At 35.4% G+C, this 25,182-nt stretch overlaps 1 protein-coding gene and 1 long non-coding RNA gene across 2 annotated transcripts in view; both read left to right on the forward strand.

The window, feature by feature from the left end:
• The first annotated feature begins 8,761 nt into the window (after positions 1–8,761).
• The window catches only part of LOC131156281 (phosphoinositide phosphatase SAC6-like), a 90,814-nt gene continuing 74,393 nt past the window's right edge, over positions 8,762–25,182 (forward strand). The window contains exon 1 of the mRNA XM_058109829.1: positions 8,762–8,917. Within this exon, the coding sequence (XP_057965812.1) occupies positions 8,848–8,917 (70 nt within the window). The 5' untranslated portion in view covers positions 8,762–8,847. The remainder of the gene's footprint in view (positions 8,918–25,182) is intronic.
• Positions 18,988–23,423, forward strand: LOC131156288 (uncharacterized). The gene is made up of 2 exons (XR_009136957.1): positions 18,988–19,279; positions 22,990–23,423. It is a non-coding gene; the product is annotated as an uncharacterized LOC131156288 (long non-coding RNA).

The raw sequence follows: 25,182 nt of genomic DNA on the forward strand, positions 1-25,182 counted from the left end.
AGCGATCAAATTTCACCTTCCCTGGGCGCCCAAACTTCACGTTCAAACCCACCTCGGGCAACCGAACATGTAAGTTCGGTAAACTGAACTTTAGACTAGATGGCCAAACCGCAGTCTTTTGAACTCGCCTTCGATTCAGCTACCCGAACATATTTTCAAGCACCCAAACCTCAAAAACTCGTTTTTTCTCTTGTTTCTGTTTGGGTGGCTGAACTTTAGGTCAGACGCTCGAAACTCTCAGGTTGCTCATTTTTAATTAGGGTAATTAGGGTTAAAAATTAATTATTTTTTTTAATAATTCTCAGCGTGTCCCCAACAATCAAAAATTTCCCTGAGTCTATATATACCCCTTTCATAACTCAAATTAGTAACTTTGATTAGTCCATTTTCTCTCTATTTTTTATCCTAATCAAAGTTCCCCCAAAACATGTTTTTATTGCAAAATCTTTTATGGGGTAAATTTTATACTCTCCCAACACTCATTGTTAACTTTTTAAAATCATTTGAAAGAGTGGATTCATTTTTATTGGGCTTTTATTTTATCAATGCGCATTTGCTCTCACCTAAACTCATATTTTTAGAAAATCATTTTGAGGGTAAATCTTTGAGTTTCTCCCGTTTATTTGGTTGATAGATACTTTTGGAGAAAATGTTTTATAGAATTTAAATCTTTATGTGCTTATCATATACATCTTGTTCATAGATTGAAAATATTATTTTTTAGTAAAACACCCTTACTCTTTGAGCATTTTTTCATATCATTGGAGTGTGTATTTTTTATGAGCTTAATTGTGTACATTTCTACTTATATATAGAAGCACTGTATTATGTACAAAAATGGTTTTTATTGTACTGGTTGGGTTCAACCCATTAATTAAATTGGGAAGTCTTAGCCCTAAAGTGAGACCGGTTTGGTTCAGCCCAAAAATTGAACTGGGGAGTCTTAACCCCGTAAGTGAGACTAGTTCAGCTCAGCCTAGTAATTGAGTTGGGATTTTCCTTGCCCCGTAAGGAGAGGATGTAAACGGCTTCTACTCTGCCCATTTAAGTGAGCAGGTTTAGTATAATCCTTGGGGGGTATGCCCAAGGTGGGGCCGTAGACTAGTTTGGCCAAACCTTGATAACAAATATCCTGTGTCACTCTATCACTATCTCATTTAAATTACTGCACTTTAAGTTCAGCATGTGTTTGCATATTTATTTACTATTATATTTAGTTGCATGCACACATTTACTTTGAATGAGATACGCATGTATGCATGAACCAAATAGCTTAATCTTTTTACATACACACATTTAACATTGAATGGGATATGATATGTGGTGAATCGGCGAAACTTTTAAATTAGCCGAAAAGTTTTTTAAATCTCCAATTCACCCCCTATTGGGATCACACCAAAGCAAACAATTGGTATCAGAGCCTTGTTACAATAAGCTTAACCGCTATTTGCATAAAGATTGCAACAACTCATATTTTGGTGTATCCCTGATTTGAGGGTTAAGTCTTTGCAAATCCTCCCCTGATTTTATTGTGTAGATTTTATAGTTTGAAATTTGAAAATGATTTTGTAAAATCAATTGATTGGAGGATTTGGAAAGTATTTATCAAAGTTATCATGTCTCATTGAAAAATGATTTTAAAAATGCATAATTTCCCAAAATTTGAAAATGAATTAAATTTGCATGACATGTGTTTTAATGCATATCATCAATGTGCCATGTATACTTTTTATGTGCCTTAGTCACTAATGCTTTTGTAAGTTTATATCTTTCTATGTGTTAAGGATTTTGGGAATCATAAGGATTTTGAAAAATTAAGAGAGAAAAGGACACCACTCGGAGCATAAACTATTATGGAGGAGTAAAACACAAAGGTATATCTTTCCTCCTCCTAATTTATTAGTTAGTTCATGTTATGGTTCACTTGATGCATTTTCTGTTAGAATATTATTGTGAATCATATAATATTTCTGTGATTGCATGCCATCTTATGAAAAGCTAAATAGGAATATTTTTTATAAATACTCATAAGATTTTAGAAATTGTTATAAAGGGGTTGTTATGCCTTGAATGCTCAAATAGTGTTTTGTGCTTAAAATTCTAAACCTTAATATACACTATTATTATACTAAGAACCGTAAGAAAATCTAGCCAACATGTGAGTTTTAATGATCTTATCCAATCTAAGCTTAATATATATATACAAATAATTATGATTGGTTAATATATGATAATTTTGGCTAGTGCATGCTTATATCATTATCAGTTTTTGAAATAAACCTCATAAGCATGTTTAAATAAATCTCATTCAAATGGACAGTATTCTTTTTATAATACTATATATGCTTTAGTATGAATGCCCTAACTATAGCATATTTTGCCCAACGCACATAATTGAGTTTTAGGAAATAAATCTTACATTATACATCTTGTAATCCTAATCTCATCATTGAGCTTAACGATAAATCATTTTGAAATGATAAATTTAATTTAAGGAATTCATATGTTCATCCCCATATTTGAAAATTTTGTTATGCCAAATACTATTATTGAATATGAAATTCTTTGATTGCATAACTGAGGGGAAGCAAAGAATTTTTGTTTAAATATGTTGTTTGAGTTGAATGCCACTATCTTGTACTTGTTAAATGTTTGCATTATTTAATGGATAGTTTATATTTTATTTAATATATTAATTGAACTACCTGATTGCGTGCTTAGTCTAGAATGTCTCTTGCATGGCGGATGCAATTGATGAGAATTGCATGCTGGTAGTGGATATAGGTTCTCGCATGCCTTTAATTGAATGGTATCTGCATGATGCAGAGTATTTTATATTGTTTGCTTAAATCTATCAAGTTTTCGATACATATAAATTTGAGAAAATGTTTGATTTACAAACGAAATGCTGCCAAAATTTCGGTAGAATTTTTCCCATAAATAAAACCATGGATTAGGATAGATAGTTTAATGCATGCCCAAACATTTTTGAAAGGATGAGTGAATCATGATGAAATTATTATTCTCACTTTTTGTTGAAAATGCATGCAAATTAACTATATAGGTAAAGTACATGTCAAATCCAAACCACTATGTAAATCGAAAACATGCACACATTCTGTCATCCTAGGAGGGACTAGTTCATGGACACCGTTTGGTCCAATTCTTTGGTTATGCACTTTCACTAAGGACTCAAATGGTAAAGCATTGTCCTCTTAATTAAGCATACCATATTTTGATGATGGTCCATAAACTTGGACAATTGCATAACTTGAGAGAGTTTTTCATTTTACGCACTCTTATTGTGTTTTGAGGTGCGTCACCCTCTTTGATCCCCTATTGCATTACCCTTGAGTATAGCCTTGATTGGCTATTGTGCATTTAAATTAAAATGCAACATGTTGTGTGCTAAATGCTTATTGTTTGCCGCATAATGAAATTTTTAGAAAGGATGAAATATGAGGATTGTTCTTAAAATACTATCATCCTTGAACTTAATGCAAGTATGTATGCATGCAAATATATAGGGGGAGCTTAAGCCCCACTTTTAAGAAAAATGAACTTATTGCCTATAATCTCTTGCATGCTGAGTAATATTTAGAAGGATGAACATGTGATGAATGTGCTTGAATGAAATTCATCCTTGAGCATAAATGCACTTATGTGTGCGTGAGACTATACCGAGGAGTTTGAGTCTCATCCTTGAAAAAGGATTTAAATCACCAAGCCCATTTACTCATATTTTTCATTACTTTTACTTTTTGAGTTCGAATTTTTTTTTTTTTTTTGTGCCATGAACATCATATCCTTTCTCTACTGAATCATTCTTTGATATAGATTGTTCACAGTATGGATAAGCACCATGCAAGACCTATCGATTGATATTTAGCGCATGTGTGTTTAACGACATTTTACTGGTGAGATTCATTTATCCAGTAAAATTTGAAAAAGAGTACTTATATTGTTTAAACTCTTAAACTTTCAAATTTTGTTTTAGTATAAGTTACTAACAGATTCTAAGCTCGTATTCAAAATTGATAGGGGGAGCATCTTTTCTTTAAATGTTTATCTTATTATGCTCACCAAATTTTTTGCTTAGATCTATGTTAGTTCTCTGTGGCATGTGCTTTACTATAATTTTTTATTGAATATCATAAATGAAAATATTTTAGTTGCCACAGTTCTTTGCTTTGCCATATGATCCCTATTTTTAAAAATTTATTTAATATCTTTGGATCCATATTTTTTTTTTCTGGTACTTTGTGACTTGTACTTAAATGATAAACTAAAAAATAGTGCTTGCTTGAGTTTAAATTAAAGTTTCTTTTTCAGTAAGCACAAGCCTCCAGTATTTATCGAAAACTTTAAAGGGATATATATATTTGCAAGAAATGAACTTACATAGAACATATCATGTTTTCTTGCTTTTGTGTTTGAATGTTTTCATGACTGTGCTTGTATTGTATTGAAATCTTATGTCATGAAATTATGTTGGTTATAAATTTTTGAAGGGTGTTGTATAGCTGGTTCATGGAACATATATGAAATGCATATGAACTAGTTAGACCACTTTTATGCTCAAACCAACATCTACTATCATATGTCATGTGTGTTGAAGTCAAATCTTTCATGGGTGTTATGATATGTTTAAATTGCCATGGTTTGTGAATAATCCTGGTCTAATCTTGTTTTTCATGTGTCTTTCAATCTCTTATTGACTAGCTATACTGTTGTGTGCTTTATTGCCATATTTTTTCAAGAAAATATAAGAATGATTTTCTATTCCTAAATCTTATGCCAAAATGAGGGAGAGTTGTTATAAGAAAAATAAAAAATTATTTTCAAAAGGGGGGAGTTCTCTTTTCTAAGTTTGTGTTAAATGATAAAAAAAAATTTCACTTAGCTTAACCCTTTTTGCTGATGTCAAAAGGGGGAGAATTTTAATGAGCAAAATGTTTATGACCTAAAAGGAAGTTTTTTTAAGGCAAAAACCATAAGGGCAAATATCTGAACGTGTGCTTTATTGCAAAAATTTAAATGCATGATCTTTGTTGTGTCTTCTTTCATGAATATGTTTGAGCTATTATGCTTATTTTTACATTATGCATATTCTTAAAGCGAGCATTTTTAGGTTCTACCAATTTTACTCTAGTGCATTTGTTATCATAAAAAAAGGGGAGATTGTTTGCTTTTCGAGTTCGATACACATGTGTTACTTATGTGTGTAATCTAGTGACTGAACAGGTTATAATTCAACACACACATAAGGGGAAGTCGAACACAGGAGGAACTTCAAATTTATCATCATTCTGGCGTATTCCGTGGAGTCAAAGAGCAAAGGAGAAGAAGAAGACATATTTTGTGTTGTAATTGCATTTGATTTTAATTTGGTTTGTAATAACTGCATTCATCCTGCATGATATAAATGTAAACTCAGACTGAACCATAGACAGACCTTAGGGTTGATTTCAACGCCAGGTTTTTAGGGTAAATTAAAATGCCTAGGCCTTATATTGACCCTAGGTCCCTGCACATAATTTTGCTAAAAAAACAGGACAAAATCTTAAGTGTGAAAGGGCTTCGAGCAACAAAACTGTGTGCATTGAAAACGCCTCGATCGACCGAATGGTTGAGTGGTCAACAAGTTTGACTTGGTTCGGGCGACCAAACCAAATTGAACTGAGCGTCCCTGGGCGATCAAACCTTTGATCGGTCACTTTTCACCTTCCCCAGGTGCCCGAATGTCGCCTTCAAATCCACCTCGGGCAACCAAACATGTAAGTTTGGTAAATCAGACTTTAGATCGAGTGACCGAACCGTGGTCTTTTGAAATCGCCTTCGATTCAGCTACCTGAACATATTTTTAGGCACCCAAACCTCAAAAACTCCCTTTTTCTCTTGTGTCTGTTCGAGCGACCTAACTTCAAGTCATGCGCCCGAAATTCTCGAGTTGCTTATTTTTAATTGGGGTAATTAGGGTTAAAAATTAATTAAAATTTTAATAATTCTTAGTGTGTCCCCAATGGTCAAAAATTTTCTTGAGTCTATATATACCAATTTCATAACTCAAATTAGTAACTTTGATTAGCTCATTTTCTCTCTAATTTTTATCCTAATCAAAGTTCCCCCAAAACATATTTTTACTGCAAAATCTTTTATGGGGTAAATTTTATACTCTCCCAACACTCTTCATTACCTTTTGAAAATCATTTGAAAGAGTATATTCATTTTGATTGGGATTTTATTTTATCAAAAGTGCATTTGCTCTCACCTACACTCATATTTTTAGAAAATCATTTTAAGGGTAAATCTTTGAGTTTCTCTCGTTTATTTGATTGATAGATACTTTTGGAGAAAATATTTTATAGAATTTAAATCTTTATGTGCTTATCATATACATCTTGTTCATATATTGAAAATATTATTTTTAGTAAAACACCTTTACTCCCTGAGCATTATTTCATATCATTGGAGTGTGTATTTTTTATGAGCTTAATTGTTTACATTTCTACTTGTATTTAGAAGCATTGTATTATGTAAAAAAGTGGTTTTTATTGTACTGGTTGGGTTCAATTCGTTAATTGAACTGGGTAGTCTCAGCCCCATAAGTAAGACTAGTTCTGCTCAACCTAGTAATTGAGTTAGGATTTTCCTCGTCCCGTAAGGAGAGGATGTAAATGGCTTCTGCTCTGCCTATTTAAGTAAGCAAGTTTAGTGTAATCCTTGAGGGGTATGCCCAAGGCGGGGACATAAGCTGGTTTGGCCGAACCTTGATAACAAATATCTTGTGTCACTCTCTCCCTATCTCATTTAAATTACTGCACTTCAAATTTGGTATATGTATGCCTATTTATTTACTGTTATATTTAGTTGCATGCACACATTTACTTTGAACGAGATATGCATGTATGCATGAACCAAATAATTTAATCTTTTTACATACACGCATTTAACATTGAATGAGATATGATATGTGGTGAATCGGAAAAACTTTTAAATTAGCCAAAAAGTTTTTTAAATCTCCAATTTACCCCCCTCTTGGGATCACACCAAAGCTAACATCTTGAATGGGTTAGGGCCTTATTTCCGTGAGTTAGCTACACCGATCCGAGCATAGGATAAGTCATTAGTGTTTGAAGAGTTGCACGAGCTCTTGGTAGGTCATGAATCCTATCTCCGGGGTTTGGAGGCTGCTACTCAGCAAATGGTAATAACAGTGAACTACACGAATGAAAGGAAACCTTCGTCTGGAGGTGACTTATCAAAGAAGTCTTATAAACCGAATAGGTCTTAATGTAACCAAGGTCAAAGCCTAGCCCGCCAATCCAATGGTCACCAACGTGATGGACGCTGCTTCAATAATGGGTCTACCAAGCCCAATAATAACTAGAAACGTTACACGCTGTGTTGTCAACTTTGTGAGCAAATGTGTTATACCGCGAAGTACTGTTCTCAGCTACAGTCCAATGATTTTATAGCCAACTGCGTGACCTCCTCTAATGAAAAATACAAAACATGGCTTATGGACCTAGCGGCCTCTCACAATATAACGGGTGATCTTGCAAATTTGTCCATTCACTCTAAATATGATGGTACTGATGCAGTAATTCTTCGTGATGGTGCAGGTTTGCCTATCTCACACATTGGTTCTTTGGAATTACACTCACCCAATCACACCTTTATCTTACGTGATACTCTTTGTGTTCCAAACCGTTCCAAAAATTTAATTTCAGTACATCATCTTACCAAACAAAATAATGTTGTCATTGAATTTCACCCCTTTCATTTCTTTGTGAAGGACAAGATCACAGGGCGATTATACTTCAAGGAGTCTACCCTTTTTCGGAATCAATGATGTCTCCTCCCTCCAAAATGGTTGCTAATGTGCATGAACAGACCTCAAGAGATGGGTGGCACAAGCATCTTGGGCATCCATCTTTTCGAATAGTCCAACATCTTGTTAAGAAATTTTCTCTTCCTATTGTCAAAACAAATTTTTTTTTCTCAATTGTGTAGTTCTTGTTCCATTAATAAAGCACATCAACAACCTTTTCATGCCAATAGTCTTCAAAGTCATGCACCGCTTGAACTTATTAACACTGATGGTTGGAAACACACACATTATACTAGAATCGACAGATCTCATTATTACCTTATTTTGGTTGACCAATTCACAAAATACATGTGGTTCTATCCAATGGCTACAAAATCCGGGGTGTCTACAATTTTTCCTCACTTCAAAAAATTTGTATAAAAACACTTCCAAACCAAAATCAAAATTTTGTACTCTAATAATGGTGGTGAATTCATTGCTTTAAAATCTTTTTTATTGGACAATGGTATTGGTCACTATACCACCGCCCCCATACACCCCACAACAAAATGGTGTTTCTGAGCGACGTCACTGTCATCTTGTAGAAACAGGTCTCACTCTTCTCCATGATGCATCGCTGCCCATTTCATATTGGCCTCAAGCCTTCCAAACAGCCTCTTATCTAATCAATAAGCAACCCACTCCTTTTCTTCAAAACATTTCTCCTTTTGAAGCTATTTTTGGTCAAAAACCAAATTATCTCAAATTAAGAAAATTTGGGTGTCTTTATTACCCACTTACCCGACCCTACAACACTCATAAAATGGAGCCCAAATCCTCACCTTGTGTGTTCCTCGGGTACTCTCAAACCCAAAGTGCCTAAAAATGTCTTGACCTCAAAACTCACAAGATTTACATTTCTAGATGAATCAAACACTCCTACTGTGTCTTCTCCCAACCCGAAGAACCAAACACCAGAACCCCACACTGTTCCTCCGTTCTTTGATGCCCAGGTCACCCTCGTGCCCTCATCAATGCCATCTGCCTTGCTGCCCTTATCAACAACTCCGGAAGGTGTAGCCACCGGCGACGCATCCTCCTTGGGTAATCTCGTCAACCCTCTTTCTTCTTCTCTTCAGGTTTCATCTGAAAATCTAGGTCATAATTCCTTGCATTTGAATTCCTCATCTCCTAGTTCTCATCAGAATACTTGCTGCATGATTCAAACTCATTGCTTTCTCACCCCTCACCTGTTACACAAACACTAGAACAGGCCGAAAATTCCCAAAACCCGAATGCTCAAATTCCCTCAAATCAACATGTTCAACGACTTCACCAAATGACCCCTCGGTCTATGAATCAATATTTTAAAGCCAAACGGCTCAATTCTTTGTCTAAACATCCACTCCCTGAGACCATTGAACCAACCTGTGTGAGTTAGGCTTTAACTTAACCATAATGGCGTGATGCTATGTCAAATGAGCTTACAGCCCTCATGAAACATGGAACTTGAGATTTAGTGCCAATCCCTTTGAAGTGTAATCCAGTGGGCTGCAAGTGGGTGTTCAGGGTGAAGGGAAAATCTGATGAATTAGTGGATCAATTCAAAGCTCGGTTAGTTGCAAAGGGTTATAATCAACGTCCCGAGCTTGATTACAAAGATACCTTCAGTCCAATAGTTAAACCAGCCACAATTAGAACAATTTTGTCTATTGCTGTTGTGAATGGTTGGGAGTTAAGGCAAATGGACGTTAATAATGCCTTTTTACATGGTGCATTATCTGAGACTGTGTATATGATGCAACCCCCGGGGTTCATAGATCCATCTAAACCCAATTATGTTTGCAAGCTACAAAAAGCAATATATGGACTTAAACAAGCCCCTCAAGCTTGGTACACTACACTAAAAAATATACTTCTTGAGCTTGGGTTTGAAAATTCCAGAGTTGATTCGTCCTTATTTATTTATAGAAAAGACTCTATAATCTGTTATTTGTTGGTGTATGTCGATGATCTTGTGATTATAGGAAATAACAAAAAAAAAATTGGCATGACTTTTTTTCTCACAACACAAGTAGATTCGATAGCTATTGTCAAATACCGACATGAGTGGTGCCAAAGATATCTCAACTGCTCTTTCCACAACTTAATCTCTCAAGTTACTTGATGGCACAACAAATGTGGACAACACAGAATTTCAAAGAATTATTGGCAGCTTGCTGTATCTTTCTTTGATAGCTTCATTTATGGTCAACAAGTTTGAGAGTTATGGTGTATTCCCAAGAAATAGGGTGAATTGGGTATTTAAAAAATTCTTCCTAAGTAAATTTATCCCTATTTTAATTCCACAATCAGTATAACACAACTTAAGGTCTTTCTAAACAAGCATGAATCCCACAAATAATAATGTTTTCAAATATTTAAAATAGTTATAACATTCAGTACAAATTGAACATTAGCATACAAGTGCAGAAAGTAAAGTGCAGAAATTAAATAGAGTAGGGAAGAGGGAGCACAAACACAAAGTTTTTAACGAGGCTTGGTAACTCCTGCCTACGTCCTTGCCTTCAGCAAACCATTCAAGAATTCCACTATCCGCTCCTTAAAATTGGGATGGAGCTTCCCGTTACAATATGCTTTTTACTAGGGCGAAACTTCCTTTTACAATCCGCTGCTTACACGAGGCATAGCTACCTCTTTACAATCCGTTGCTTACACAAGGCATAGTTACCTCTTCCCGGTTCACAACCCGAACTAGAAATAAAAATGATATAGAATTTTGCATACAAGTAAAATGCTTCTTAAATAAGCTAATTTGTACAAATAAAATTCTTAATGCACTCTCAAATGATTTTCAAATGAAGCTCGATAGAGTATGATAAAGCCTCTCAAAAATATTTTGCAATTAATTGAGTGAGAGAATGGAAAATGATTTTCTTTTCAAATGAACTTTGATAAATCAAGAAGCCTCTTAAGTAATTAATATATGAGTTAAAATATGTTCAAGTCTTTTTGTAATACTCAACAAGAATTTTCTCCAAAAATGATATTTCAAAGAAAGAGTAGGAGAGTGAATTTCTTCAAGATTGACCTTTGAAAAGCATCAAATGGCAAGAAGGCTTTCAAGTAATATATATTCGTATAAATATATGCTCAAGCTCAAACCTGGCTTATAAACCCTAAAAATAATTCCCCCAAAAGATTTTCAAGAAGAAGAGTAAGAGAAATAAGCTTTGATCTTCAAAAACGGAGTATAAAATATGTTTAGGAGAGAGAAAATATGCAAGAATGCTCTCAAATGGTTTTTCTAACATTTTTCAAGTGATTTAGGCTTGTATTTATAGAGAAAACCCATTAATAGCGCCATTTTATGGCCGTTGGGGTATTAAAATGTAATTTAATTTGAAAACTAACCGTTTTTCAGCTATTGGGGCACTTTCTACACGGACACCCTTTGATTTTTCAAACATAGCTTTTTCTACACAACTCCAAATTTAACGTTCCAAGTATCAATGGAAAGCTAAGAGAAATTTACACAACTTGTATGTTGAACACTTTTTAAGACAAGGCATTTTAGATAGATAAAATTGCTCATCAATGAGACAAAAGAAACGTGAAGGGAATTTTTTTGCTGTGAATACCCTTCAGTATTTTGAATATAACATTTTCTATATAACTCCAAATTGAACGTGCGTGATATCAACATAAAGTTAAGATAAAATACTACAACTTTTAGGTTGAACACTTTTTAAGATAGGGAGTTATTGATAGAGAAAAGTGTTCATCAATGTGACAGAAAAAAAACATGAAGGGATCTTTGAAAAGCTTGCTTTGGAGTTTTTCATTTCAAAAAGGATTTTTGCACTTGAAATAATCTTTGCACATTTGTAAAATGATTTTTCATGAAATATAGAGTGCCTAAGGTCTGTCTAAGGTCAAGTATGAGCTTCAAATTAAATCATGAGATGCATGCACAATTAAACATAATTAATTATTACAACCCAAAAATAAATAAAGTCTTCAATCTTGCTCTCCTGATTCCCATGGAATACGCCGATTGGTGCGAGCTTAAAGTGCATTTATGACTTCCATTTTGCATCCCTCACGTGTGCTTCCAAAATTATAAACTTCTTTATTCACTAAGTACACAAGTGAGGTGCGGTTGTTTGTCATAATCAAAATAGAGATCGGACTCAAAAAGTCAACAATCTCCCCATTTTTTGATGATGACAAACACATGAGCAAAATTGGGTATGTCTGACAAGGCTCCCTTCACAATATGCATAATTTAAAAGATATTCAATAAAGTTCATTTTCACACATGAAGATTTTAGAAATTTCCAAGTTATACATTTAAGCTTAGTGGTTCAATGTGCAGTATATGTTTGAAGCTTACGTAAAAATATATTCAATTAAACACATTTATCATTTATCATTTTTGTAAAACAAAAGTAGGAGAATAAATGAATTTTAATTTTGCTCATAGATCTTCTCCCCCTTTTGTCATCAACAAAAGGGTAAAAAGAAATTTTCTTTGAAAAATAGAACATGTAAACTTTCTCCCCTTTGCCATTGAATTTTAGAAATATCATGACAAAACGAATTGAAGGAAATTACAAAACATATGTCATGAATGCTTTTAAGTTCAAGGCAAAAGATAAGATATATCTTTTTTAAAATCGGTTCTTGCCATAAAAAAAGCTAAAAAAAAATCTCCCTTAATCAATAAGTGCTGGGGACAATGCTTGCAATATAATAATTTTAATCACTGAAGATCAAGCAAGCAGAATTTTTTTGATAGTTGTTTAAGCACAAACATTTCACAAATTAACCAGAAAACTCAACCATATAGATCTTAAAAATATCATAAATTTAAATATAAGATCATATGGCAATTTTTAAAAAGACTGTGGCAAGCAACAAGTTATCACTTTATCACTTAAGATTTTCAATAAAATCATCATGCTCTAAGTATATGCCACATAAAGCTTAATATAGATCTAAGCCAAAAAATGTGGGTGAGTACAACAAGATATGGAAATTTATTTTCAAGGACTCCCCTTTCAATTTGAGTGCTAGTTTAGATGCAGTAAATTGCTTATACTTTTAAAATGTTTCTACTAGATATTGACTAAAATAATTTTATACAACTAGTAGAATCATTCCTATAGAGCACATATGCATCAGAAAATGATGTTAAATCATTTTGTAATTATAAAAACCAAGAATAATTCATATCATCTTATAAATCCGTAAAAGCAGGATATGATGTTCATGATTTTCACACGAGCCTAGGACTCAAAAACAAGAACAATGATGATCTCATGCATATGATATCCACAAGAATGTTACATTAAAGCTCTTATTTTCTCTAATGATGGGGCTCAGCTCCCTGGTATATTCTCAAGCACACATAAGTGAATTTTCGGTTAAGGATGAGTTTCATTTAAGAACACTCCTCATATGTTCATCCTTCATGATAAGACTTGGTATGCAAGAGATTATAGGCATTTGGCATGAGCGTTACTCCAAAATACCATGAGGACTCAAAAGTAAAACCAATAGAATAACAGTGCATATGAGTCCATGGTGCAAGTGAATTTAATCTTTTTTCTTAAGGATGGGGCTTAAGCTTCCCTATATATTTGCATGCACACATACTTGCAATCAGTTCAAGGATGATGTTCATTTACACACTCTCATCATATATTCATCCTTCAAGAGATTTTTAGCATGTAGCAAATATTAGACTTTTAGCATATAGGCATAACATATTGCATTTCAATTAGTGCTTGATAGCCGGTCAAGACCATACTCAAAAATTATGCAATAGGGGTTCAATATAAAATGACACAACTCAAAACACACAATGAGTGTGTTACAAATAAAAACTCCCCCTATGTCATGCATTTGATCTAGTTTATGGACCATCATCAAAACATGTGTCGTTTAAATACAAGGATAATGTTTTACCATTTAGGTCCTAAGTGAAAGTACATAACCCAAGGTTTTGGACCATATTGTGTCCATAAATTAGTCCTTCCTAAAATTATAGAATGTGTACATATCTTTCAATTTATATAGCATTTTGGATTCAATCATGTACTAATCTTTTAAAATTATCTTGCATGCATTTTCTACAAAAGGTATTCCTGGTATTCCTAAAGTCCAACCATCATGCAATAATCTAAGTGACCACTTAAGATTAAATCACTAAGTTTGAACAAGGTCACTTACTTTGAAACTACATAAGACTTGTAAAAGAATTTGTAATTTAAAAATAGTCTTATGGAGTCATGATTTCAGTCAACTAGCTAGCGTGTATGACTGTATATGGTCATTCAAAACAACATGCAAGATCCTAATTAACAACCAGCATGCAATTCACAAGGATCTACATTAGTCATGCAGATGGCACTCAACTCAAGCATGTAGATCAGTATAGTTCAAAATAAATATAAATTATCCATCAAATAGCATAACATTTACCAAGCAATGGATAGTGGCATTTAGTTCTTGCAAAACATCCAATATAAATGAAGCTATAAAATATTTCTAAATTAAGAACAATACAATTTAGCATTTATTGGATGAATTTTAACTTTACTACTCCCCCTCAGTTATGTAGCCAAGCATTAAAATTTTTAAACAAAAATTTTCTAATTTTCAACGAGCAACCAATTGGCATTTTTAAGCTTAGACTTAACCCATAATTTCTAACGGGGGATGAGCTTTAAATGCATTTGAAAATGCTTAAACATTTAATTTTCATTTTGAGTTTAGGTTTATATGATACAAAGTTTAAGATTAATTCCTAAAGTTCAAATATGTATGATGGACAAAAATATGCTTAACTTAAGATATTCATTTAAGCGTGAGTTAAGCATTAAAAAATTATGTACCAAGCAAAGATGCTTGTGCCCATTTGGAAGTAAATTTAACTCAAACATGCTATAGCCAATACTTTCATATTTTAACCAATCATTATGATGTAAATGCATTAAATTCAGATTGGATATATTACTAGAAATTTCATATTGGCTTGCTTCTCTATGGTTCTTAGTATATTAAAAGTGTATAGTGAATGCATATACTAAAATTTGACATTTTAGGCACAGGCCACTTCCCAAGCCCTTGGTCATCCCTACCCCTTTTACTTAAATACGAATCCTAGTATCTAAGGAAGAATTGTCCTAAATAATTACGTAATTCCTATTGGAACCCATTCTACCTTTGGTTCTTGGGGTTTTGCTTCCCTAATTATCCATATCATTTTCTTGTCCATGCCTCTAGCACTTCTAAATAGACTAGTAAACCATACATGCCTTTTTCTTTCACAATATAGACACTCTTTATGTGCATGTCAAAGACTTTTCTTATCGATCATATTTTTACTAGATGAGGCATAAAATTTTTTATGACAATGGGATTTAAAATATGAACCCAAATCCTTCTTGAAAGATCCATTTCTTTTAATTCCAAATGATTTATTTGGGTTATCTTTTTCACTAGTGGGTCTGAAAATCATTTCAGCATAATCTTCAATTTTTTCTTTCCAAGCAAATGATTTTCAAGACCTTCTTAATCTTTTTCTTTTCAAGAATAGCATGATATTCCTTTAATTCTTTTAATTGTTTAGCTATCCTTTTATTCTCATTTTTCAAAAGGGTTTGCTGCTTAGACATCCTAACTAGACAGTTATGCATATTAAATATAGTCATTTCTAGTTTTTGTGTATGGCATGTTTCCATTAATAAATTCATCACAAGATTCAACATTAGATTTATCATTAAAATTATCATACGAATCATTGCATGAATTATTAATAGTATTATCACTAAATTCAAGAGATGATTCAACACTAGATTTATCACAAGGTTCAACACAAGAATCATCACATGAATCAGTGCACACATTAGCAAATGAGGTAGATTTAGAAATATGTACCTCCTTCTCGACTAGTGCTATTGAGCCACAATTTGCCACTTTTTCATCAATTGACCATCTATTGAGCCACAAATATGTACCTCCTTCTCGACTAGAGAGGTGGCTTCCTTTTCTTTGGCTTCTCCATATCTCCTATCTAGCTCCTCCAAAATTTCTCTCGCACAATTACATGCCATGATTTCAAGAAAAATATTAGAACTTAAAGCACAATATAAAATATCCATGGCATTTGAATTTTCTTGCAGCATACGAATATCATGCTTATTTAGTTCATTTTCTAGTTTGGGAATTTCAATATTATCAATAGATTTCATAGGCATATTTCCCTTTAGCAATCTCTTTCCATATCCTCCAATCTATTGATTTAAAAAAAAAAATACTCATTCTTAATTTCAAAACAGTAAAATCTATACAATAAAATCGTGGAGGATCTATAAAGGATTGTCCCTCACAAAATGGGGATACATCAACAAGAAGAGAAATCGCCATCTTTAACAAATGCGTTTAAACTTTTTGTAATGAGGCTTTGATACCAATTGAGAGTTATGGTGTATTCCCAAGAGGGGGGGAATTGGGTATTTAAAAAATTCTTCCTAGGTCAATTTATCCCTATTTTAATTCCACAATCAGTATAACACAACTTAAGGTCTTTCTAAATAAGCATGAATCCCACAAATAATAATATTTGCAAATATTTAAAATAGTTATAATATTCAGCTCAAATTGAACATAAGCATACAACTGCAAAAAGTAAAGTGCAAAAATTAAATAGAGTAGGGAAAAGGGAGCACAAACACAAAGTTTTAACGAGGTTCGGCAACTCCTGACTATATCCTCGCCTTGGGCAAACCACCCAAGGATTCCACTATCCGTTCCTTAAAACTGGGATGGAGCTTCTTGATACAATACGCTTTTTACCAGGGCGAAACTTTCCTCTATAATCTGCTGCTTACACGAGGCGTAGCTACCTATTTACATTTGTTGCTTACACGAGGCGTAGTTACCTCTTCCCGGTTCACAACCTGCACCGTAAATACAAATGATATAGAATTTTGCATACAAGTAAAATGCTTCTTAAATAAGCTGATTTGTACAAATAAAATTCTTAATGGACTCTCAAATGATTTTAAAATGAAGTTCGGTAGAGTATGATAAAACCTCGCAAAAATATTTTGCAATTAATTGAGTGAGAGAATAGAAAATGATTTTCTTTTCAAATGACCTTTGATAAATCAAGTAGCCTCTCAAGCAATTAATATATGAGTTAAAATATGCTCAAGCCTTTCTATAATACTCAACAAGAATTTTCTCCAAAAATGATATTTCAAAAAAAGAGTAGAAGAGTGAATCTCTTCAAGATTGATCTTTGAAAAGCATCAAATGGTAAGAAAGCTTTCAAGCAATATATATTGGTATAAATATATGTTCAAACTCAAACCTTACTTGTAAACCCCAAAAAAAATTCCCCCAAAAGATTTTCAAGAAGAAGAGTAGGAGAAATAAGCTTTGGTATTCAAAAATGAAGTATAAAATATGTTTGGGAAAGAGAGAATATGCAAGAATACTCCCAAATGGTTTTTCTAACATTTTTTAAGTCATGTAGGCTTGTATTTATAGGGAAAACCTATTACTAGCCGTTTTATGGCCGTTGGGGTATTAAAATGTAATTTAATTTGAAAACTAGCCATTTTTTCGGCCGTTGGGGCGCTTTCTGTGTGTACACCCTTCAGTTTTTCAAACATAACTTTTTCTACACAACTCCAAATTCAACGTTCCTGGTATCAATAGAAAGCTAAGAGAAATTTCCACATGTTGAACACATTTTAGGATAAGGCGTTTTTGATAGAGAAAATTGCTCATCAATGAGACGAAAGAAACATGAAGGGAATTTTTCTACTGCAGATACCCTTCAGTATTTTGAATATAATTTTTTCTATATAACTTCAAATTGAATGTGCTTGATATTAACAGAAATTTAAGAGAAAATACCACAACTTTTAGGTTGAACACTTTTTAAGATGAGGAGTTATTGATAAAGAAAAGTACTCATCAATGTGATAGAAAAAAACATAAAGGGGTCTTTGAAAAGCTTGCTTTGGAGTTTTTCATTTCAAAAAAGATTTTTACACTTGAAATAATTTTTACACATTTGTAAAATGATTTTCCATGAAATATAGAGTGCCTAAGGTTATTCTAAGGTCAAGTATGAGTTTCAAATTAAATCATGAGGTGCATGCACAATTAAACCTAATTAATTATTACAACCCAAAAATAAATAAAGTCTTCAAGCTTGCTCTCCTAATTCCCATGGAATACGCCAACTGGTGCGAGCTTGAAGCGCATTTATGGCTTTCATTTTGCATCCTTCACGTGTGCTTCCAGAATTATAAACCTATTTATTTACTAAGTATACAAGTGAGATGCTGTTGTTTGTCATAATCAAAATAGGAATCGGACTCAAAAAGTCAACAAAGTTGTCCCAATTCATGCACAAGCCTATCACCACTCACTTCACTGCAACAAAAAGGCTTCTTTGGTACTTGAAGTAAACCATTTTTCATGGTATACAACTCACAAAATCTGGACCTCCAGCTTTAATCACCTATTCCGATGCCAATTGGGCTGGAAATGTTGATGACCAAACCTCCACATCTGCCTATATCAGCTTCTTAGGCCCAAACACTATATCATGGAGCCCCAAGAAATAAAGAGCAGTTGCAAGATCTACCACTGAAGCTAAATATTGAGCCCTTGCAAATGCAGCATCTGAGACAATGTGGCTTCTTGGACTTCTTCACAAGCTGGGTTTTCCACCAAAAGTAGCTCCCTTATTACTATGTGATAACCTTGGTGCTACACATCTATGTTTCAATCTGGTCCAACATTCATGCATGAAACATATACAAATCGATCTCCATTTTGTTTGTGATCTTATTCAACGTGGTTCTCTCCAAGTTAGACATGTTCATACACAAGACCAATTAGCTGACCAGTTAACAAAGGCATTGTCAAGACAAATAACTGAAATCTTGAGAATCAAGATTGGGCTTGCTGATGGAAGCTCAATCTTGCGAGGGTGTATAAAGACATATTGCACAAATTAAGGCCAAGATTAAGCATAATACATCTAGCCTACAATCAAGCAAGATCATCCCAAATCAATTTTGTATATTTTTGTAACTGCAGCATTGACTTAGTCAATTAACGAAGAAAAAAAGAACAAAGAATTCCAGTGTCCCTCCAACGAACGAGCACAGCGGCGTCGTCGTGCTCTCTTTATATGTGTCAGGTAGTTCCGTAGGTCGTCCGGTATTCCGTTTAGACCGATTCCGTTGAGATTTCCGCCCAAAATCCCGTGTGGGCCCGCTCCTCCATATCATCCCGTCATTGAACTCTTTCCTTTCTGCTCTGCACATCCTCTACGTGCTGGGTTTTGGTTTTTCTCCCGTCTCAGATTAAAACAGAGCTTCGGATCGTCGATTGGATCTCTACGACCTTTCTACCAGGATCTCCGATCGGGTAACTTTTTTCATTCCCTTTTCTTCTTCTTCAGGGGATGTTCAAATTTGGCGAAGTCATTTTTAGAGATGGCGTGAAGTCATTGAGCGAACTGGTTGTTCGGTTTCGGACGATTGCTCGAAGATGATTGTGGGCCTATATTTACTATTAAAGGATCGAAACTATCATTTTCTAGTGGAAATATATGAATATTGATTTATTCGTCGTTGATACTTCTTGGATTTCATGAAATAGCTTAGTCAGGTACTATTCTAGATTTGCCATATCTCTTAAGAATGGCTTGAAGTCATTGAACTGGCCGGTTTCGAAGATGATTTTGTCTCTGTATTTACTGATGAGTAATGTCATTTTTCAGTGGGAATATAAATTTAATTCTTCGTTGATATTCCGTGTTAGTAATTGTTAATGAAGATTTCTTTTCCAAAACAATAAAAAATGAAGAATCGAATCCCTCATTCAGATTCATTCTTCATCTCTGATATTATGAAATAGATTAGGAGGGAGGCACATGCGGTACTTGCTTCCATTTCACGTTCCCTGTGTTTGGCTCGAAACTGGTCTTGCATTAACATTTTCTTTTGTAAAATATTTTGCAGGTGGACGTTGATGTTTGAATTGAATTTTGGTGTAAAAGGCATTACTTAGTTAGTTTTTAGTAAATAATTGTTTTCATCAGATTTTTATGTCTTCTATACTCAAAAGTCAGTCTTATGCTTGAATTTGAGATTGATGTTGTGGTTACTAGTGTCCTGGTAATACTGCCAACTTGCCAGTTTGACATTGCTAAGCTATGTCATCTAGAAGAAGAGAAGAATTGAAATAGTATTTCTTATTATTATAAAATAACGTACCATCTGAATAGACTACAAGTTAAGCTTGTTCAGGGCATTATACTTGCCTGTGACCGCTTATCTCGTGTGCTTGGGATGGGTTTTCATCATGTAAATACTACTGTAGGGTTATTTTCTGCTAGTAAAGTCTTTGTAAGCCAAATAAGGCAATATGACTCTTTGGTCACTTTGATGTTTCCTAGTGTCAAGATGATAATTACATAAAAACCTCTTTAGGGGAGGGTGAGTGTTCATCAATCATTGTAAAACTCACTAGCAATTGTCAATGTGCTTAGCCTACTTGCCTCCCTCGCTAAGTACAACTTGTCAACGGAGGATTTGTTAATGAATTACGTTTGCTTCAATGTTTACTGCTTGGTTACCACGGCTTTCATGAATTGATTATTATTTCCGCTGCTATCTGAATGAATGTTAATGAAAGTGCTTTGTGGATGAATGTTGGTAAACGATAGGCTGACTAGTTAAGCAAGAGTGCTTTAGCTAGTGCCGCACGGCCCTTCACAACGGTGTGAAAAGAGGCGGACCGTGACATTTGGTATCAGAGCCAAGTCGGTGACACTTGGTGAGAGCCCAAGGTTGAGTTGCTATGTGAATTCGATTGCCTTCGTTGTTGGATTTGGGAAGCTTTGGTAAGTGACCATGGCACCAAACAATGCTGAGAGGATCAGCGTGCTGGAAGCACAGGTTGAGGAAACAACCAACACTATGGCCGCGGAGGTGGCCTAGATGAGAGAACCTGTTGATGAAGTGATGGGATCACAAAAACATCAAGCAGGTTTGATAGGCGACATGTCAGAGGACTTTCGCCACACAGTTGAAACTTTGCAGGGCCAGATGGAAGATTTGGATGCAAAGATGAATGTGATGGTTCTTGCTATGGGAAACTCCAACACTCCGAGAGTTAGCAAGACCAAGGTGCCAGAACCCAGGACGTATGGGGGTGCTCGAGATGCCAAGGAGTTAGAGAACTTCTTGTTTGATGTGGAGTAGTACTTTTGCGTTGTGAGGATGGCCTCAGAACAGGCAAAGGTGGATAGTGCGACCATGTACTTGGTTGATGATGCCAAACTGTGGTGGCGTACCAAGTACAGAGAAATTGAAAATGGAAGCTGTGTAATTGATAGTTGGGCAGACTTGAAGAGAGAGCTCAAGGTCCAATTCTTTCTTGAAAATGTTGAGTATAATGTAAGGAGAAAACTGAGAGATCTCAAGCATACGGGGTCAATCAGCGAATATGTGAAACAATTTTCTGCTTTAATGTTGGATATTCGAGATATGTCGGAGGACAAGTTGTTCTATTTTCTAGAGGGGATGAAACCGTGGGCAAGAACTGAACTTCATAGGCAAAGGGTTCAAGACTTGTCAACTGCACAAGTGGCTGCAGAACGCTTGACAGACTACACTGGTGATGAGACCACTTCGTCTAAACGGTTTGGCGAAGAGGAAAACAGTGGAAAGTCTTTCAAGAATGGCAAACCCAAGAGTGGGGGAGCCGACTCTAAATCATCAACCTCAGGAAGTTTCATCGTCTCAAGGGTTCAACACACCCAATGGAAAGGGAAAAGGTAAACTTGAGTGTTTCTTGTGTCGAGGTCCTCATAGAGTTTTGAAGTGCCCTCACAAAGCATCACTCAATGCTTTACAGGTTTCCATTGTAGAACAGGCAGTGGAAGACGATGGGGAAGAGGATGATGCCCCGAGGGTGGGTTCAGTGCGGTTGGTGAACGCATTGGAAAAGCAGGCAAAAACACTGAAAGTTACACGAGCAAAAGGGTTAATGTTTGTGGACTTGAGGATAAATGGGAAGAGTACTCGCGCTATGGTGGATACAGGAGCTACTCATAATTTTGTTTCGCAGTTGGAAGCAAGGAGACTCAACTTACCCTTAGAGAAGGATATAGGATGCATGAAAGTAGTTAACTCTGTAGCCCAGCCTACTCTGGGAGTAGCCAAGCAAGTGCCTGTAAAGCTTGGACATTGGGAAGGTCATGCGACTTTCACAGCGGTGCCATTGGATGACTATCCAGTCATTCTAGGAATGGAGTTCCTAATGGGGACGAGGGCAGTGCTGATGCCTTCGGCTGGTTCCCTGTGTCTGATGGGAGATCACTCATGCATGGCTTGTGTTGCAACGAAAGGAGACGACGGGAAGTCCCTTTCAGCCATACAACTCAATAAAGGATTGGGTTAGGGTGAGCAAACACGTCTAGCCACGGTGGTGGTAGACAAAGAAGTAGGCCAAGAGTTGGAGCCTACAACCATCCAAACGGTGTTGGATGAGTATAAGGAGGTGCTGCCGGATAAGCTGCCTGATATGAACCCACAAGCTCCAATTCCACATGATGATCTGCACGTGCCAAGCGGACCCATCACAAGAGCTAAAGCTAAGAAGGTCAAGGAGGCTATGCAAGGACTAATTGAGAAGTTGTTTGAGTAAGAGTCAATGAGGGCCATGGACACTAAAGAAAAGGACTTTCTTGAAGAGCCCAAGATGCTAAATTGTCTAAAGGTGTGTGAAGCTGGAACCTTAAGTCAATAAGGGCTGTTTGGGGAATTTTTATGGATTAAATAGTGGGCCAATTGTGTCAATTAAGCATGACATGTGACTCGCACATGTTTCATTAAATGACATGACACATGGCATGTGACTTGCACATGTTTCATTAAATGACACATGACATGTGACTTGCACATGTTTCATTAAATGACATGGCATGCTTAAGGTTATGTGGGATTATTTTATTGGCCAGATTGATGTCATAGCTTAATTCTATTGGCTGAACTGATGTCATGGGTTTCTTTTATTTTCTATAAGTAGTCAACTCTCTATTGTATTAAAGGATTGTTTTTTTGCTGCAGGAATACAAGGATGTCTTTCCTGTGGACGTGCGCAGTGGTTTGCCACCAATTAGAGGAATTGAGCATCAGATTGACTTCATTCCCGGGGCTACGATTCCCAACCGTCCAGCCTATAGGAGCAGCCCCGAGGAGACTAAGGAACTTCAAAGACAAGTTGAGGAGCTGCTTGCTAAGGGGCATGTGAGGGAGAGCATGAGTCCATGTGCGGTACCCGTGCTACTGGTACCGAAGAAAGATGGATCATGGAGGATGTGCGTCGATTGTAGAGCCATCAATAAAATCACTGTAAAGTATCGCCATCCTATCCCTAGACTAGATGACATGTTAGATGAACTGCATAGCTCTTGCATCTTTTCTAAAATTGATTTAAAAAGTGGCTACCATCAAATAAGAATGAAACCGGGTGATGAATAGAAAACTGCATTTAAGACAAAGTACGGTTTGTATGAATGGATGGTTATGCCCTTTGGTCTGACCAATGCACCTAGTACTTTCATGCGCTTGATGAATCATGTGTTGTGTGCATTTATAGGCAGATTTGTTGTTGTCTACTTTGACGACATCCTAGTGTATAGTAAGAATCTTGATGATCATTTGGATCATTTGAAAGGTGTACTAGATGTTCTTAAAAAAGAAATTTTTTTTTGCTAACCTAAAGAAATGTGATTTCTGCATGGAAAAGGTTATTTTCTTGGGTTATATGGTGAGTGCTAAAGGCGTAGAAGTGGATGAGGAAAAAGTGAAAGCAATAAAAGATTGGCCAACACCTAAATCTGTGACTGATGTACATAGTTTTCATGGGTTGGCTAGTTTTTATAGGCGGTTTGTGAGAGATTTTAGCACCATTGCTGCACCTTTAACTGAAGTAATAAAAAAGAACGTGGGGTTTAAATGGGGTACTGCACAAGAACATTCCTTTAAAATGCTTAAAGATAAGTTGTGTTCTGCTCCATTGTTGCTTTTACCTGATTTCACTAAAACTTTTGAGATTGAATGTGATGCCTCCGGGATTGGTATTGGAGCTGTTTTGATGCAGGATAAGCGTCCCATTGCATATTTTAGTGAAAAGCTCAATGGGGCAGCATTGAACTACTCCACGTATGATAAAGAACTGTATGCCTTGGTGCGGGCATTGGAGACGTGGCAACACTACTTGTGGCCTAAAGAATTCGTGATCCACTTTGATCATGAATCTTTAAAGCATTTGAAGGGGCAAGGTAAGCTAAATCGCCGCCACGTCAAATGGGTAGAGTTCATTGAAACCTTCCCATATGTCATTCAGTACAAGCAGGGGAAAGAAAATGTCGTGGCTGATGCGCTTTCTCGCAGGTATGCCTTAATTACTACACTTAGCACTAAGCTATTGGGTTTTGAGTACATAAAGGATTTATATGCTAAAGATTCTGATTTTGCTAATGTGTATGAGGCATGTGATAAAGTTGCGTTTCATAAATTCTATAGGAATGATGGATATTTGTTTAGGGAGAATAGACTTTGTGTGCCTAACTGCTCCCTAAGAGAATTGCTTGTGCGAGAGTCACATAGTGGGGGTTTGATGGGACATTTTGGGGTACAAAAGACTTTAGATATTCTGCTTGAACACTTCTTTTGGCCACATATGCGTAGAGATGTAGAGAGAGTGTGTTCTAGATGCATTTCATGTAAACAAGTTAAGTCTAAGGTCTTACCTCATGGCCTTTATACTCCTTTGCTTGTACCTAGTGAACCTTGGGTAGACATTTCAATGGATTTCATATTAGGTTTGCCTGGGTCCAAAGGCGGTAGGGACTCTATATTTGTGGTGGTTGATAGATTTTCTAAAATGACACATTTTATTCCTTGCCATAAAACTGATGATGCAACAAATATAGCCAATTTATTTTTTAGGGACATTGTGCGATTGCATGGCATTCCAAGGACAATTGTGAGTGATAGGGATGTTAAATTCCTTAGCTACTTTTGGAAGGTTTTATGGGGAAAATTAGGAACTAAGCTATTGTTTTCTACTACTTGTCATCCTCAAACCGATGGTCAAACCGAAGTAGTTAATCGGAATTTAGCAACCTTATTGCGTGCGGTCATTCAAGGGAATTTAAAATCATGGGAAGAATGTATACCACTTGTTGAGTTTGCTTATAATAGAACTGTGCATGCTTCTACAAATTTTTCTCCCTTTGAAATTGTTTATGGTTT

The sequence above is a fragment of the Malania oleifera genome, chromosome 1 (genome assembly GCF_029873635.1).
Source record: "Malania oleifera isolate guangnan ecotype guangnan chromosome 1, ASM2987363v1, whole genome shotgun sequence".
Lineage (NCBI taxonomy): Eukaryota > Viridiplantae > Streptophyta > Magnoliopsida > Santalales > Ximeniaceae > Malania > Malania oleifera.